The 16718-nt window shown below is 33.6% G+C and overlaps 1 protein-coding gene and 1 long non-coding RNA gene across 3 annotated transcripts; one reads left to right on the forward strand and one right to left on the reverse strand.

The window, feature by feature from the left end:
* Positions 1 to 9687: 9687 nt before the first annotated feature.
* Positions 9688 to 11434, reverse strand: LOC112088160. 2 transcript variants are annotated; one of them, XR_002900374.1, is made up of 2 exons: positions 10873 to 11434; positions 9688 to 10782 (listed from the first exon to the last, which is right to left on the reverse strand). It is a non-coding gene; the product is annotated as an uncharacterized LOC112088160 (long non-coding RNA). The 2 variants fall into 2 exon arrangements; XR_002900375.1 differs by having other exon boundaries at positions 9688 to 10785.
* An 800-nt stretch (positions 11435 to 12234) lies between these two features.
* Positions 12235 to 14027, forward strand: LOC18021982 (glycosyltransferase family protein 64 C3). Its single transcript, XM_006404748.2, has 2 exons — positions 12235 to 12509; positions 12902 to 14027. Exon 2 carries the CDS (start codon positions 12914 to 12916, stop codon positions 13916 to 13918), a length of 1005 nt encoding a protein of 334 aa, XP_006404811.2. The 5' UTR covers positions 12235 to 12509; positions 12902 to 12913; the 3' UTR covers positions 13919 to 14027.
* Positions 14028 to 16718: the final 2691 nt, after the last annotated feature.

Raw genomic sequence — 16718 nt, forward strand, 5'->3', positions numbered from 1 at the left:
CGTATATTAAAATTAAAACAAAAATTAATTACAAATATGATTTTTGTTTTTCTTTTCTTTCCAATTCATGTCTTCCTCTTCAACTCCAAACTTTCTAAATCTCATTTTTTGCCTTTGCCTCTTCCTCCTCTTCTCCTTATTCATCCTCTGTAATCAGTTTTTTGTCTTTATCTCTTTTCTCTACCATTATTGTTGAAGTTTCAAAACCCAATTAAGTTTTTATTTAGAGATTTGAGAATTTCACAATTTAGGGATTAGATTTGTCAAAATTGTTTGTTCAATATGCAAATCGGGTTGGTAACCCAATATATGTGACGATTAGATCTTTGCATAGATAATTTGTTGAATATAGTTGTTGAATCGTAGTGATTCTTAGATAAATTAGAATTGAAACCCGAATTCATCACCAAATCTGCAGAGAAGGACAACTGGTACAAATGGTACAACTAAGAGATAAGAGGACAATTAGTACAACTGGTACAACTATGAGATAGAGGACAACTGGTACAATTAGGTATAACTAAGACAACTTAAATAATTGCTGATTGAAAATTCTTCTATTATAATTGAAAATCGGATTGGTAACCCAATTTTATCTGACGATTAGGTATTTGCATTGATAATTTCTTAAATAAAGTTGTTGAATCATATTGATTCTTAGGTAAATTACAATTATACCTGAATTCATCACCAAATTTGTAGAGAAGGACAACTAGTACAATTAGGTACAACTATGTACAAAAATTGACATCGCACATAGGTGCACATGTTACTTTGACGGATAACTGGACACTTAGGAAAGTCAATATAGTCTAAAGGATTTTATTTTTAGCCGAGGATGCTTTCCGGTTGGAAATAAACAAGGTACAACTGGACACATATGTACAACTATATGCAATTCTTTCATTAGAAAATAATAGTGATAAAAGTATGAATATAAAAAGCAAACATTCACCTAAAAATGTAAAAAAAGTTGTAAACTATAAGAAATAAAATTAAAAAGATGGATAACATGAAATTATCATTTTTCTAATACATATTATTGGTTTCACATCAAACACCTCTTATGATACAAAGAATTGATAATGTTAACAATCTTATGATGGAAAAGAGCCAAAAATATGATTTTGCATAAATTATAATATGAAAATGTTGTAAAAGGACTACAATAGTCTAAAATCATGTGGACAACTACAAAGTGATAATTTCTATTAAGGGACAACTGAAAAAAATGCTAAAAGCGTCAAAGGACAACTATGAAGAATTTTGGACAACTGGACAACTGGGTACAACTATGTACAAAATTGACGGCGCACATGGTACTTTGACTGCGCACATGTCCCTTTTTGTCGGCGCACATGTCTATTTTATCAATTTTTAATTGATTTTAATTATAATTATAAATTATATACGTGTCTAAATGGATCCAAAAAAAATTATTCTCAGCCGCCATCTCACACGTGCGTCTACAACTGACAACATAGTTGTACCTAGTTGTCCAGTTGTCCAAAATTTGTAATAGTTGTCCTTTGATCGATTTTGTAGTTTTTTCAGTTGTCCTTCGGCATAAATTTTTATGTTTTAGTTGTCCACAAGAATTCCGAACATTATATAGCAGCCCCAAGTGCTTTGCGTTATTATTTTTTTATTTCTTATATTTTTGCATAGACGCTTGCATAAGATGGATAATATTGTCAAAGACTTTCTTATAACATAAGGGCTTATTTCAAGTGAAACCAAAAATATTTGGTTCTTTGAACAAAACAAAATTTGATTTTATTCTTTCTAGTATAAATGTGAAAAGAAACAGTTTTTAGGGTATGAGTTGTATTTTTTTTTAAGTAATTAATTTTAAAAATTTATTTTTTAACACTACAATTAAAATATAGTTGTCCCGAGTTGCATCTAGTTGCCCTGGAGAAATTCATAACGTAATTGTACCTAGTTGCACCTAGTTGCCCTGGAGAAATTTATAACGTAATTGTACCTAGTTGCACCTAGTTATCCTGAAAAAATTCATTACGTAATTGCACCTAACTCCAAAATAAATAGTAATGCAAGAAATTCAAGAAATCCAAAATACAATAACTCCAAAATAAATAGTAATGTAAGAATTCAAAAAAATCCAAAAAATTCAAAATACAAATAACTCCAAAATATTCATGTACACTCTAAGGCCGAAATAAGTTGAATCCTTCATTCAGCAGTACCTTGTTTTTAAATTAAGGAGTTACAGATAATTGTATATATGTGTCTAACTGTACCTTGTTTATCCCTATTTGGGAAAATTTTTCTCTGCTAAAATGAATAATGTGGGTATCCAAAATAAAAATTCATCAGCTAAAATGTAATTTCCTTAGCTAAAATAAAATATGTTCGGATAAAATAAACCCGAAAACATACATAAATTAAGTTTCCATGCTACTTTTGCTCTGAAATACTTATCTAATTTATTATCCGTTTTTGTCTTTCGACGATGTTTTTTTGAGAATAGAAACCACATTTTTGATTTTTTTTTTTGTTTAATTTGACAGTAAGACAAATAATTCTTGTATATTATCAAAAATACTCCACCTAATTTTATTTATATGTGCAATTCATTCTCCATATAAATTATCTATTCCAAAGCTGTTTAATTTCATATATCGCAATCTTCTTACATACAATATCTTATCTACTAATACCGAATAAGTTATCTGCTCGAAATATGAGGTAGATATAAAATCTATTGAATTGCTTGTGTGGCTGATGCTCATTCTCCCTTGAAAATATAAGAAAAAAATTCTCAATTAAAAACTATTCAAGTTGTCTTAGGTATATCCATTTGTACTAGGTGTCCCTCTATCTCGTAGTTATTCTAGTTGTACCAGTTGTACTAGTTGTCTTCTTATCTCTTAGTTGTACCATTTGTACCAGTTGTCCTTTGCAAATTTGGTGATGAACTTAGGTTTAATTATAATTTATCTAAGAATTACTACGATTCAACGACTATATTTAAAAAATTATCCATGCAAATACCTAATCGTCATATAAAACTGGGTTACCAACCCGATTTGCAATTATAATAAAAGAATTTTTAATCAGCAATTATTTAAATTGTCTTAGTTATACCTAATTGTACCAGTTGTCCTCTATCTCATAGTTGTACCAGTTGTGCTAGTTGTCCTCTTATTTCTTAGTTGTACCATTCGTACCAGTTGTCTTCCTCTGCAGATTTGGTGATAAACTCGGATTTTAATTCCAATCTACCTAAGAATCACTACGATTCAACAATGCAAAGACCTAATCGTCACATAAATTGGGTTACCAACCCGATTTGTATACCAAATAAGTAATTTTGGCAAATCCAATCTCTAAATTGTGAAATCCCTAAATCTCCAAATAAAAATCTAATTAGGTTTTGAACCTTCAACAATGGTGGTGGGGGGAGGAGATAAAGATAAGAAACTGATTGCAGAAGATGAGGAGGCGAAATTTGGATGATGAAGATATGATTTTGGTGATTTTTGGAATCTATCGTTGTTTTGACGATGATGAAGACGAGTAAGAAAGAAAAAAAATAATTAAAGAAAAAGAATTAAAATAATTAAAAGAAATTGTTGGAGAAAAGAAAGAAAATTTAGATGATTAATAAATAAAAAATAAAACAGGTTAGTGGGTGGGTCTGAAATTGGGTGGATATAACCCTGATTTTATTGTAAATAATAGGCCTGGGCATAAGTACCGGATCCAAAAACCCGAACCGGAACCGATCCGAAATAACGGTTCGGATCAGGATTCGGATATAGCCATTTAACCGATGGATAAATTTTTGCAGAACCGTGGATATCGGTTCGGTTCCTGGTAAAAACCGAAAATCCATCGGTTATTTCGGATTATCCGAACATCGATTTCTTCATTATATACATGCTTAATATTACATTCACATATAATCATATATACTATATAGTTTTCAACTTTGGGTTATAATGTCGCCGATTTAGGGTTGGGGATAGAAATTCCAACTCCCCCGACCCCCACGATTTCAATTCTCAAATATCTACCTCTTTATGTTCATCCTTCATCGCCAAATACAAAACTGAATTTTATCGGAGGTATGTGATGTGTTGTCGTCGATATTTGGTTCCACAATCTGCCGATTTCTCAATTCTTTTTGTCAATATTTGGTTCTACATGTGTTTTTGTTTTCGTTTTCCTTGATAGATTAGAATAGCTGATGCGATTTGTGACTTATTGCAACAACACTTCGAATTGTTTTGTTTGTCGATTTCTCTGATATGTAATTTCAGTTTTTGGTTTTCTTTGATAGATTAGATGCACTTGAAACAGTGTTTGGTCGTTGTTTGCAAATGGCTTCTTGCGAGCACAGAGATCCAATGGATGAAGACGATGATGCACTTGAAACAGATGATGATGTTGAAACCACTGATACCGGAAATAAAGGAAAGAGGAAAGACAATGAAGGTGCAAGTGGTTCTGCTGGTAAAAGGAAGAAGACAAGGTCCAAGGTTTGGGAGCACTACACCAGACACAAGAAAGATTACGACCAATGCAGTTGTAATTACTGTGGTAAGGAATTCGCATGTTCAAGCAAATCAGGCACATCCAACCTTATAAAGCACATCAATTTTGGATGTAAGGCGTATCAAGCTTGGGTTGCTGCAAACCAAACTGTGATAACTCCTACCAGTGATGATGGAAATATGGGTTTAGGTAAGGTTTCAGAACATGTCTTCAGAGAGGCTACGAATGAGATGTTGGTGTTAGCTGAGTTGCCTTTAGCGTTTATAGAAAGCTTAGCTTGGAAGCATTTCACCACAAAGACTAAGCTATACAGTCCTCACTCTCGGAGAACAGCCACAAGAGACATTGTGGAAATGTATGTTTCAAGGAAAGCTGCTATGAAGAGGATACTTGGACAGAACAAGCAGAGGTTGTCATTGACAACAGACATATGGACTGCTCCTACTACTTCAGCCAGCTATATGGTCATAACAGCTCATTTTGTCGATGCTTCTTGGCGGTTAAGGAAGATGATTTTAAGCTTCAAGAATATTGATGATCACAAAGGTGCAACTCGAATATCTCTCACTCTTTTAATTTGCATTTTTTATTGTTGATGATGCAAAACTCTCGATGCTTCTTGCTTTTGATTTTCAAATTTCATAAATTGTAATGCAGGTTCAACCATTTCAAAGGTTTTAATCAACTGTTTGGAAGAGTGGGACATCAAAAAGGTCTTCTGCATTACCGTAGATAATGCTACAGCAAACAGTTCAGCTATGAGGAGATTCAAAGAAGCTTTTAGTAAAGTTGGAGATGATGCAATGATTCTCAACGGCGACTATCTTCACTTAAGGTGTGCTGCGCACATCTTGAACTTGATCGTGAAGGAAGGCTTGCAAGAGGTGGATGACAATGTTGTTGCTATTCGAAATTGTATTCATTATGTGAGGTCTTCTACAAACAGAACAAAGGCGTTTGAGTTTAGAGTTGAAACCGGGAAGATGACTAGAGGAAGCTTACCTCTAGATATGAAGACAAGGTGGAACTCTACTTACCTCATGCTAGATCAAGCTCTGAAATTCAGATCAGCTTTTGAGAGGATTAAGGATGAAGACAAGCCTTATACCGACTTCTTTAAAGAAACTGTGGGAGGACAAAAGAGACTCGGACCACCTAGTACGAGTGACTGGGAGGCAATAGACAGGTTTGTCCATTTCCTTGTGATTTTCTACAATTCCACCTTGATTCTTTCTGCATCAACTTCAGTGGCTGCACATAAGCTTTATAATGAGATAGACACTATAACAACAAACATCAATGAGATAAAGACGAGTGCAGCTTCTGATACTGAGTTGATTAGTAAAGCCGTTTCAATGACTAAGAAACTGGACAAGTATTGGGATCCGTTTGCGGTAGATGATGGGGATAAGACTGTTGAGATCAACAAGCTTTCTATGGTCGCAACTGTTTTTGACCCGAGGAAGAAGATGAAGTTTCTTCAGCTCTACTTCGAATCACTATATGGGAAAGACAGCGTCGAAGCAACTCACCTTTACGATGAGGTGGAGAGTATCTTGAAGCGTTTGTTTGAAGAGTACACTATTTTTGCGGATAAAGCCAGTGATAGTGGATCACAAAAAACATCTTCTCAGGCTCATGGATCATCTTCGCAGTCACAAGATATGTCTAAAGGTGAAGCTGTGGATACAAGGAATCTCAAAACCGGTATTGGTTATAAATGAATGGATGATATATATCAGGAACTTGTAGAAGATTAGAGCTGGAGCTGTATTTGAAAGAGAGTGTTGACAAACCAAAGCTGATGAAGGGTGCTGAATATGATATCCTATCATGGTGGAAGCGAAATAGTGGTAAGTATCCGATCTTGTCATTAGTCACTAAGGACTTACTAGCAATGCAAGTTTCATCAGTAGCTTCAGAATCTGCTTTTAGCACTAGTGGAAGGGTTTTAACCCCTTATAGAAGTTGTTTGACACACTACATGGTTGAAGTTCTGATGTGTACTGAGCAATGGTTAAAGTGCGAGATTCATATCAATGAAAAAGGACTGGTAACCGTTCAACATATGCTTTCAGATGTGGAGTTAGAAGATGAGCTTATGAGAAGTAAGTAACTCTTTTTTTTTTTTTGCATTTCAGTTTATGAATATGATTTATAAGTTATAACTCTATCTTCATTGTCTTTCTTTAGAGTATGAACCTGAATACAACTTTCAAGGATGAAAAACATGAGAAAGAGTCTTACCTGGTAGTGCCGTGGTGATATGATAGCTAATAAGTTTCTAAGGAGTTTGGACTTGGAGTTTAGACTTAGGGAGTTTTAGAGTTTGGAATTTGGTACTTTGTGTTCTTGGATGATTGTTTTCTTCATGGTTTGTCTTTGTGACTTGTTTTATGACTATGGAATGTTGTTATTAGTTGGAAACTGTTTTAGCATTATGTGTTGTGGACTTATGGCAGGACTTGAATCAGAATAGTTTTTTTTTTTTTTTGGATTGGAGTTGAATACTCGGGTAAAATCATGGTTTTCGGATTTTTTTTTGTTATTTCGGGTAATTTTCATTTATTTCGGATAAAAAATTTCAGTTTCGGATACAAAAAAAACCCGAACCACAATGTACCCGATTTTTTCGGTATTTATCGGATCTACAATTTAGGAACCGAACCGATCCGAAACCGAAAGGACCCGAACCGAATCCGAACCGAAATAATTTCGGTACCTATGTGGATAAAAAATCTCTATATCCGAAATATCCGGAACCGAACGGTTCCTATCCGAAACCGAACCGTTTATCCGAATGCCCATGCCTAGTAAAAAAGAGATAAATAAAGAGAAGGAAGGACTTTTCATGTTTTTCCTTAATAAAAGAGAATCAAAATGAAATTCTTTATTAGAGTTATGACATTTGTGCCCTTTTTTTACAAGACTATGGCTTCTAAGCCTGTCGCTCTATTCTGTGGGAATTAATGGCCAAAATGCCATAATTTGGAAGAGAAAAATCTTTTGTGCTATAAATAAGTCTACATGCCATAATGCATATGGAATTCTAATTTTACCCTTAATGAAATAAGGTTGTAGCATTTTTGATTTTATCCAAAAATTAATGTTTAAATAAATTCATAATTAATACATTAAAATTAAAACAAAAATTAATAAAAAAAATTATTTTCTTTTTCTCTTCATCTTCAACCTCAAACCTGCTAAATCTCATTCTTGCCGTCGAATTTTCTCATCCTCCTCCTTTTCCTCCTTTTCCTCTTCTTCCTCTTCTACTGCAATCAATTTATTGTTCTTAACTCCTCTATATTCTGCCATTGTTGAAGCTTTAAAACTAGGTAAATTATTTGAGAATTTAGGGTTTTCAAAATTTAGAGATTGAATTTGCAAAATTTGCTTGTTTTAGTAACCAGATTCGGTTGGGAACCAAGTTTTATATGAAGATTAGGTCTTTGCATTGGTAATTTATCGAGTTTAGTTGTTGAATCATAGTGATTATTAGGTAGTTTAGAATTAAAACCCGAGTTCATCACCAAATCTGCAGATGAGGACAACTGGTACAAATAGTACAACTAAGAGATAAATGACAACTGGTACAAATGGTACAACTAAAAGATAGATGACAATTGGTACAAATGGTACAACTAAGAGATAGAGGACAACTAGTACAAATAGTACAACTAAGAGATAGAAGACAACTGATACAAATATGAATAACTAAGACAACTATAATAATTGCTAATTAAGTTATTTTTTATTCTATGTTCAGGAGATAATGAGCATCAGTCACACAAACATTTTACTGGATTTCAAGAAATTTTATGGATGTTATATCATTTACTATCTCATATTTGGAACAGATAACTTATTTCATCTATGTTATATAGTTAATCATGTTATGAAACAAAAGAGGCAAAATTTATGATTTTACTTAACTTGTAATATGAAAACCTCGTACATGAAAATTAATAGTTGAAAATCAATGTTAATGCTAAAATATCAAAAGAACAACTATTAAAAGTTTTAGACAACTAGACAATTAGGTACAACTATGTACAAAAATTGTCTGTGCACATAGGTGCATGTGTTACTTTGACAGACATCTCGACACTTAGGAAAGTCAATATAGACTAGAAAATTTCATTTTTGGCTGAAAATGCTTTCCGGATTTTGCATAATTTTTATTATGAAACTTGTAAATGAACTGCAATAGTCGAAAATTATGTGGACAACTACAAATTAATAATTTATATAAAAGGACAACTGGAAAAATGCTAAAACCGCTAAAAGGACAACTATAAAAAATTTTGGACAACTGGACAATTGAGTACAACAATGTATAAAATTGACGGCGTACGTGGTACTTTGACTGTGCAGATGTCTATTTCTGTCGAGGCATGTGTTCTCTAGCTTTGTGGATGTGGATAAGCAATGGACAACTGGACAAGTAAGGACAACTATGCAACTTTTTAATTTTTTTTAAAATTAATAATTAAATTAAATTAAACATATAAAGAAAGTATATACTTAAGAAATGCAAACACGTCTTAAACTATAAGGAACAATATTAATAACATGGATAAAATAAAATTATCATTTTTCTAATATATATTATTGGGTTCACATCAAACATTCCTTATGATACAAGGAAGATTTTCACAATGTAAACAATCTTTTGATGGAAAAAATTCAAATATATGATTTTGCATAATTTTTATTATGAAAACTTTGTAAATGAACTGCAATAGTCGAAAATCATGTGGACAACTACAAAATAATAATTTATATTAAGGGACAACTGGAAAAATGCTAAAATCGCCAAAGGACAACTATGAAGAATTTTGGACAACTGGACAAGTTTGGACAACTATGTACAAAATTGACAGCGCACATGTTACTTTGACTGCGCACATATTCTGTTTTGTCGGCGCATGTGTTTTTTTTTTAAATTAATTTTTAATTAATTTTAATTGTAATTTAATTATATAGTTATACCACTTGTACCAAACTGTACTTAGTATTAGTTGAACATAGTTGAACTTAGTTGTCTATAATTGTATTTATTTGTACTTAATTGTCCATAGTTGTCCATCATTGCATTTAAATAAAAAAGGTGAATAAAATAGAATGTAACAAAAATGAAAAAAAAGATGGTTGATTTCTTTTTTTTTTTCTTTTTGTTTTGTAAAAAACTCATTATAGATAAAACAAAACATCCAAGATAACATCTCAAATTTAACCAAAAATTAATGAAATAAAACAGATCAAGTACTTGTCAGAATATATAAACATCAAGATGAAAGAAGTCAGATCATGAAACTTCTATGTTCAGCTCTACACCTGAGCTTTTGCAGCTTCTTTTTCTTCACTAGCTGCAGCCATTAGTTCATCAAACTTCTCCGACTTCACAAGCGTAATTTCAATCTACCATACCAAATACCAAAGATAATCATACCATCTCAATCGTACCTACGATGAAATATGTAACTCTTCAAAGACATAACAAATATTCAACGAGACAACAAATCCGATTCTCTACCTCTAATATCTCTAGTACCGAGCAAACTACAAAAGATTAACAAAATCCAGTGATCAATGCTATAAAATCCAGTTTTACAGCTTGAGAACTACAAGAATTGACAAAGCCTGAAAAATTATGGTTATCTAACTGCTTAGTTGCACCTGAAGTTAAAAGAGATAATTAAATTCAAATAGCATTAGAATAAAGAATAAAGAGGATCTTGCTCTATGCACCAACAGAAAATTGCTTGCTAGAAAAATTTTAAGAGTCAGTGTACCAAAAACTACTGACATAAGCATTCAACAGCCAAACTAAGGAAATAGATTATTATCAGTTACAAATCTTTTATTATTACTCACTGCTTATCGATGCCATAATCCTGCAGGTTAAATCCAAAACTTCTGAGTCAGAATCACAAAAAAAAGATAGGACTTGAAACGGAACTTGTGAAAGTCTCTAAAACAAACAATTCTGATTCTAATACACCCAGGTAAGTCAATCTCTCTTTTTGTGAATAACGCAAGCTGGGAGAAAACACAGATTAGTTTCTCATTCTATAGTTTCCACATAATAGACAAGGCTTCTATATAAACAAGGGATTATAAATGAAACCAGGATTTGAGTCATACGTGATAGTAGTGCAAGTCTGTACTCTCACATGGACTGGGATATCATTGAAACCTGAACGAGACTGGCTGCAATAAGGGTTCCTACCGCCAATTCAGCTTTTAGACCACCTTCTTCGTTCACCAAGTAAGATCAAATATATGTCAAAGAGAGGAAAGAAGATTATGACAGGCTAGAGCGCGCATATTTAATGATCTTACAGGCCGTAATGGTGATGACTCTTCTTCTGAAACTCAGGTTTATGGGAGGAATACAAGTCTTGGTAGAGATGACAATCAAGTATCTAAGAATGTGTATGTTGTGGTAGAGAAGAACTTAAGCCTCAAGGGAACACAAACGAGTTAGTCTTGATGTACCATATCTCCACCAAATCCATGATCGCATCGTAGACGCCGGAGGTGGTGGTATAATTAAGGAACCGTGCCGTTCGAAGACCTTTGAATCTTCCACCGTCGGGACACATCAGAGCTTGTTGAACTTGGACGATCCGTTCATCCTCCTGATCGGAAGAAGCGAACTTGTACGGATCGATTTTCACTTAAACCATTACTCTCTTGTTCACCCCATGGTGCTGAGGAAACTGACGCTCCTTATGGGATGCTCCTCCTTATGGCTCTTCAAAGTCTCTGATCACAGTCAACATCGTCTCCGGAGCGTGTCTTGAGAATTGGAGATTCGTTGCTGTTGCTGGAGAATTGGAGATTGTTCGCCAGAGAAATTGAATCGTTAATATTGGGGGAAGTTACGATTTCTGTGATTAGGTTGTTAAATTTTTAATTATTGGGAAAAAAGAGGAGTTTCAGACTATTTTAGAAAAAGGAGATAAATAGAATTTGAAAAAAAAAGAAGATAAATTGATAAATGAAAATAAATTGGATTGAGCACGGATCATTGGGTAGGAGTAAAAACAGGTGGGTATAACCCTGGTTTTATTGTGATTATAAAGATATATAGGAGGAGAAACAAAGAATTTCCAGGATTTTCCTTATTAAACAAAAATGAAAATTATATTAGTTATTAGAGACATATGGCATTTTAGCCAACTTTTTTCCAATTCATGGCTTCCCAGCCTCTCGCTCATTCTGTGGTGCTCGTGGTGTAAAATTTGTGGGAGGTTTTTTCCTTTAGATTACGAAGATCAAAGAATTTTTTTGTTTGAAATATAATAATGTCTAAGCAACAAGAAAAATGTACAAAATCTGATAACAGTTGAAATTTTATACCAAAAACAGAATGAATTGAGCAAGTTAAACCATAATAAATAAAAAACCTTAATCTGCTCGATTCGTTTTATTTGCACTGTTGATTCTGTTGTTACCACTCGAACTCTCATAATATTCGTCATGAATTTGGGTTATCGGTAACATATTTGTTTTACCAACGTTTGAAACTTTGAATATGAACAAATTCTACTGCATTTCTGAATTCTACTGCATTTCTGAATTCTACTAATAGTACTAAAACAAACCCGCTCCAAACCGGTAAATTTATCCATATAATTTTAACCGGTTCGAAGAATAAACAGAATTGTCGTTAACCCGATATGATCTGACCCCGAAAATCCCAAATCCGAATCTACCAATCTCCGTCTCCTCCGTCGCAGTTTGCCGAGACAGAGAGACGAAACCAGTGACAGTGAGCGAGAGAGAGTGAGAGATATAAAGTACGAAGTTGGGTGCATCCATGGAACCCGAAACCACGAGTGGTGTTTCAGCAGCAGCAGCAGCAGCCACCGATGATCTCTAATCTAATGGCTCTTCGTCTCCAGCGGACGCCGTTTCACTGTTGATCTTGATCCTCATCATCGTCGCTTTTCTCTTCCTGAATTCAAGTTCTGGTTCGTCTCTTTTCCCTCTTTCTTCGATTGAATTGTTAGATCTGATCGTGCCGTATCTGGAAGAGGAACTTGTTTAGGGTTTTACAAAATTGGGCATAGCCTTTATCGCTTTGATTGCAAATGAATTGTGACTGAATCTTCAAAATCACTGTAGAGGATGATAAATATGCTTGTTGAGATGCTCGATTACTATGTAAAGTAAACTACATTTGTAGCAAGTGTAAACTTCTATTTAGAGCCAATCTTTTAGGGTTTGTCAATCCCTACATGCTTTTAGGGTTTGTCAATCCCTAAATGCTTTTAGGGTTTGTCAACCCCTAAATGCTTTTAGGGTTTGTCAATCTTGATTGCCATGAAGTATTGATCTTTAGACAATGTTTGTTGTGTTGAAGGTTGAAATAAAGATGTCACATTTGGTTGCTAGGAAATCGGCGATCTTCCTGCTCGTTGTGTTCTCTGTTACGCGTCTCGTGTTTTCACGCTCGCTATCCTTGGATCAGGATCCGTGCGGCTCAAGAAAACTGAGAGAATTCGAGAGACTCAGATCCGATCAGATCACTGTTCTTATCAACGGTTACTCTGAATCACGTATTCCTCTTCTGCAATCCATCGTAGCCTCGTATTCAGGATCATCAATCGTATCATCAATCTTAGTCCTCTGGGGAAACCCTAGCACACCGGGTCAAGTACTTGACCAGCTACACCACAACCTGACTCAGTCTTCCTTTGGTGCTGCTTCCATCTCTCTAGTTCAGCAACCATCGAGCAGCCTCAACTCCAGGTTCCTTCCTCGGCCTTCTGTCGAAACGCGTGCCGTTTTGGTATGCGATGACGATGTGGAGATTGACAGGAAGTCGCTGGAATTCGCGTTTTCCGTGTGGAAATCCAACCCTGAGCGTTTGGTTGGACTGTTTGTGAGGTCACATGGGTTTGACTTGCAAGAGAAAGACTGGATATACACTGTTCATCCAGACAAGTACTCGATCTTGTTGACCAAGTTCATGATGATGAAACAAGACTATCTGTTTGAGTATAGCTGCAGTGGAGGTGTGGAGATGGAGGAGATGAGGAAGATCGTTGACCAGATGCGTAACTGCGAGGATATATTGATGAATTTCGTAGCTGCGGATAAGTTAAAGGCAGGGCCAATCATGGTGGGAGCAGAGAGAGTTAGGGATTGGGGAGATGCGCGTAATGAAGAAGAAGAATTGGAGAATGGTGTAAGAGAAGTTGGGTTGAGTAGTAGAAGAGTGGAACACAGGAAGAGAAGAGGGAAGTGCATTAGAGAGTTTCATAGAGTTATGGGGAAGATGCCATTGATGTATAGTTATGGTAAAGTTGTCAACTCTGTTGGGGAACAAGGGCTTTGTCGTAAATCTGGAAAGCTTGTGTTTTGTGATCGAGATTGATCATAAAGAGATGTAAAAGTTTATCATCCTCGTGTAACAGCAGCTAGAAAGAGAGCAACATGTAAACCGGAGCTGGATTTTGTTATAAGAAAGCTTGCTTCCGCGATTACTATATGTTTGCAAACGGACCTTACTAAAACTATACACAGACACAATTAGTATTTATGTTAGCTAAACCAGTTTTGTTAGTTAATTTTCTTTTTGTCAATCTTGTTAGTTAAATGTTTATTAGTGTAATATTCTCCTATACCTACCCAATCGAACCAATGTTTACATTGTCTTGTTTTTATTAAGGCTTTAAGCAAATTCTTTGTTACTTACTAATCTTTCCAGGTACTATAGTAAATACGCTTGTGATGAGTATCAATCAATTAACAAGAAAACTAAGTTTTTTTTTTTGATAAAGAACAAGAAAACTAAGTTTTGTCTTTTCGAAGTAGTTTAAATGGCTTTGTAGTGACAGGGTGACATCAAACTTAGATTTAATGTCGAATTAAATGTTGTCTAAATTAGTCTATATGATGGAATCTCTTGACTCTTTCTACACTTACCATTTTCTTTTCGTTTACAATAATTCTTGGTCATCAGAATTCATCTTGTCTTTATTTTTCCAAATTTTGAAAATAGTAAACTAATATAATATATTTTCAAATATACACACACATATATACATATGTATAATGTAAATGCAATCATAAAAATTCGGAAATCTTCCATGCAACTTTATATTATAAGATATCTAAACACGATTACCTCAACAAATTAGAGGAATGTTGTTTTAATGATATTGGGTTGTGAAGATGATGATTTAAACTGTGTGAATGCATTACTTGTAAATACATAAAAAAATTATGACTTAAAATAATTATCTGATTTTTGGTGAAACTAGTAAAAAAATTAAAAGAAATTGTTTACAAGGTTGTAGAAGAAAATATTTATCTACACATTTCACATTTGTCTGCGGGGCTCTCACGTGTTTAAGTTTTTAATGTATATTTGACTATCGAGCTTCCGACGTAAGAAAAAAGATTAATTCTAGTTTCGTTTAGTGGGCAATATTTATATAATATCTAGACTTATAGTCTATAATTTTACGCTTTTATTATGAATAATAATGACAATGGAGTGTCGGACATACAGACCAACAAGTGGAATCGACTTTTATGTAACTTTTTAATCACGGGATTAGATCACTTAACCCAATGTCCTAATTGGTATTTAATTTTGATTACTTCGATGCTACAAATTGTCATATCTTGATCACGTGCCGCTACCAATCCAGACACGTGAGATCAACCAATTTAAGTAATCCGAATTGGATAAAAACGATCAATATGTATAAATTTTGCAAATAGATTGGTTAATTGCAGTTTAAGAAACTGGTGAACTTTATTACAACACGAAGAGAATAAAAGGAACAAGATCCGGCTTTTTGGCAACAAGTAACGTTTGAGTTCAGACACTTTGCTTCTTACTTAAAATTATCAGTACAATGTCAAGTTCCTAGGTCTAAAGTCAATTATCGAATATTCAGGAAATTATAGGAGTTTTTACTTTTTATCCCTTCCAATTTTTTTGTTCTTTTGACATTTATCATTTATAATTTATATACACACATTAATATGATACAATGACAAAAAAAAATATATGATACAATGACAACATTATTACAAATCATTAGGTTGCAACTCCCATTAATAATCCAAATGACGGTTCTACAAAGCATTAATCATTTTGATTAAACGTTGCGCCATATAAACTAATTTAATTTTTTTGTAATATCTAATTTTAACTTCAGTTGACCAAAATCTAACGATTGTAGTTTTTGTTATTTTCGTTAATATATCTGTGCAATTTTTGAAAAAATCACATGAAGGCGACATATGAACTAAAATTAAAATATCTGTTGAGTGAATTATAAATCAAATTTAAACAAGTAAATTATAGGAATTAAGAAAAATAAATAAACCTTTGATGGAGATAAAAGTCAAATGGGAAAAAAGGTAAAGGCAAATAAGCAGTGATGGATCTAAAGCAACACTTTACTCTATTAATAGGAATTATTTGATTTGACCTCCACTCACCTTTGGCTTTTTTTGGTTGTACTTCATTGAAACCAAAATTAACATAATTAGTACATAACATGAGTTATCGAGAAACCAATCTAACTGGTATTTTAATTATTTTAAAAAATTATAATTCATTTTTCAGTTTATCATGAGTGAGTATATCATTCTTTTATTTTGTGTGTGCTAAACTTTCGATTTAAAAACTTAGAAAAGGTTCAGAGCATTCATGTTAAGACTATGCTTTGCCAAAGCATCAGCCACACCATTCAATACTCTAGAAATATGCTTAAAAGAAATCAAGGGAAATGCAGAGGATAAGATGGAAATTTCCGAGAGGACTCCATAAAGATCAGAGACCATCGATCATGAGGAGATGACCATATCATTCTTTATTTAGAATGTTTTCTCTGTCTTAGGCGACTAACCATACATTAAATCTAAATAATCTAATAGATTAACCTAATAAGACATTTTTCATATAATTTTCAAATGTCCGTATATTATATTATAGGGACCTAAAAATTGAAGTCAAATGCAAATCTAACCTCTTTTTTTTCCCTCTTCAATATTAGCCAATTTCTCTCCACTTTTTCCCTAAAGCCACATATAATAACATAAATGCCATTATATTTATAATTATCGAATTTTTTAGGTAATTCGAAAAAGACCTAACCATCCTAAGATATTTCAAGTATTCACGAAAATGCCATCATCTTCAATTTCGCCAACTA

The sequence above is a fragment of the Eutrema salsugineum genome, unplaced genomic scaffold, assembly GCF_000478725.1.
Source record: "Eutrema salsugineum unplaced genomic scaffold, Eutsalg1_0 scaffold_15, whole genome shotgun sequence".
Lineage (NCBI taxonomy): Eukaryota > Viridiplantae > Streptophyta > Magnoliopsida > Brassicales > Brassicaceae > Eutrema > Eutrema salsugineum.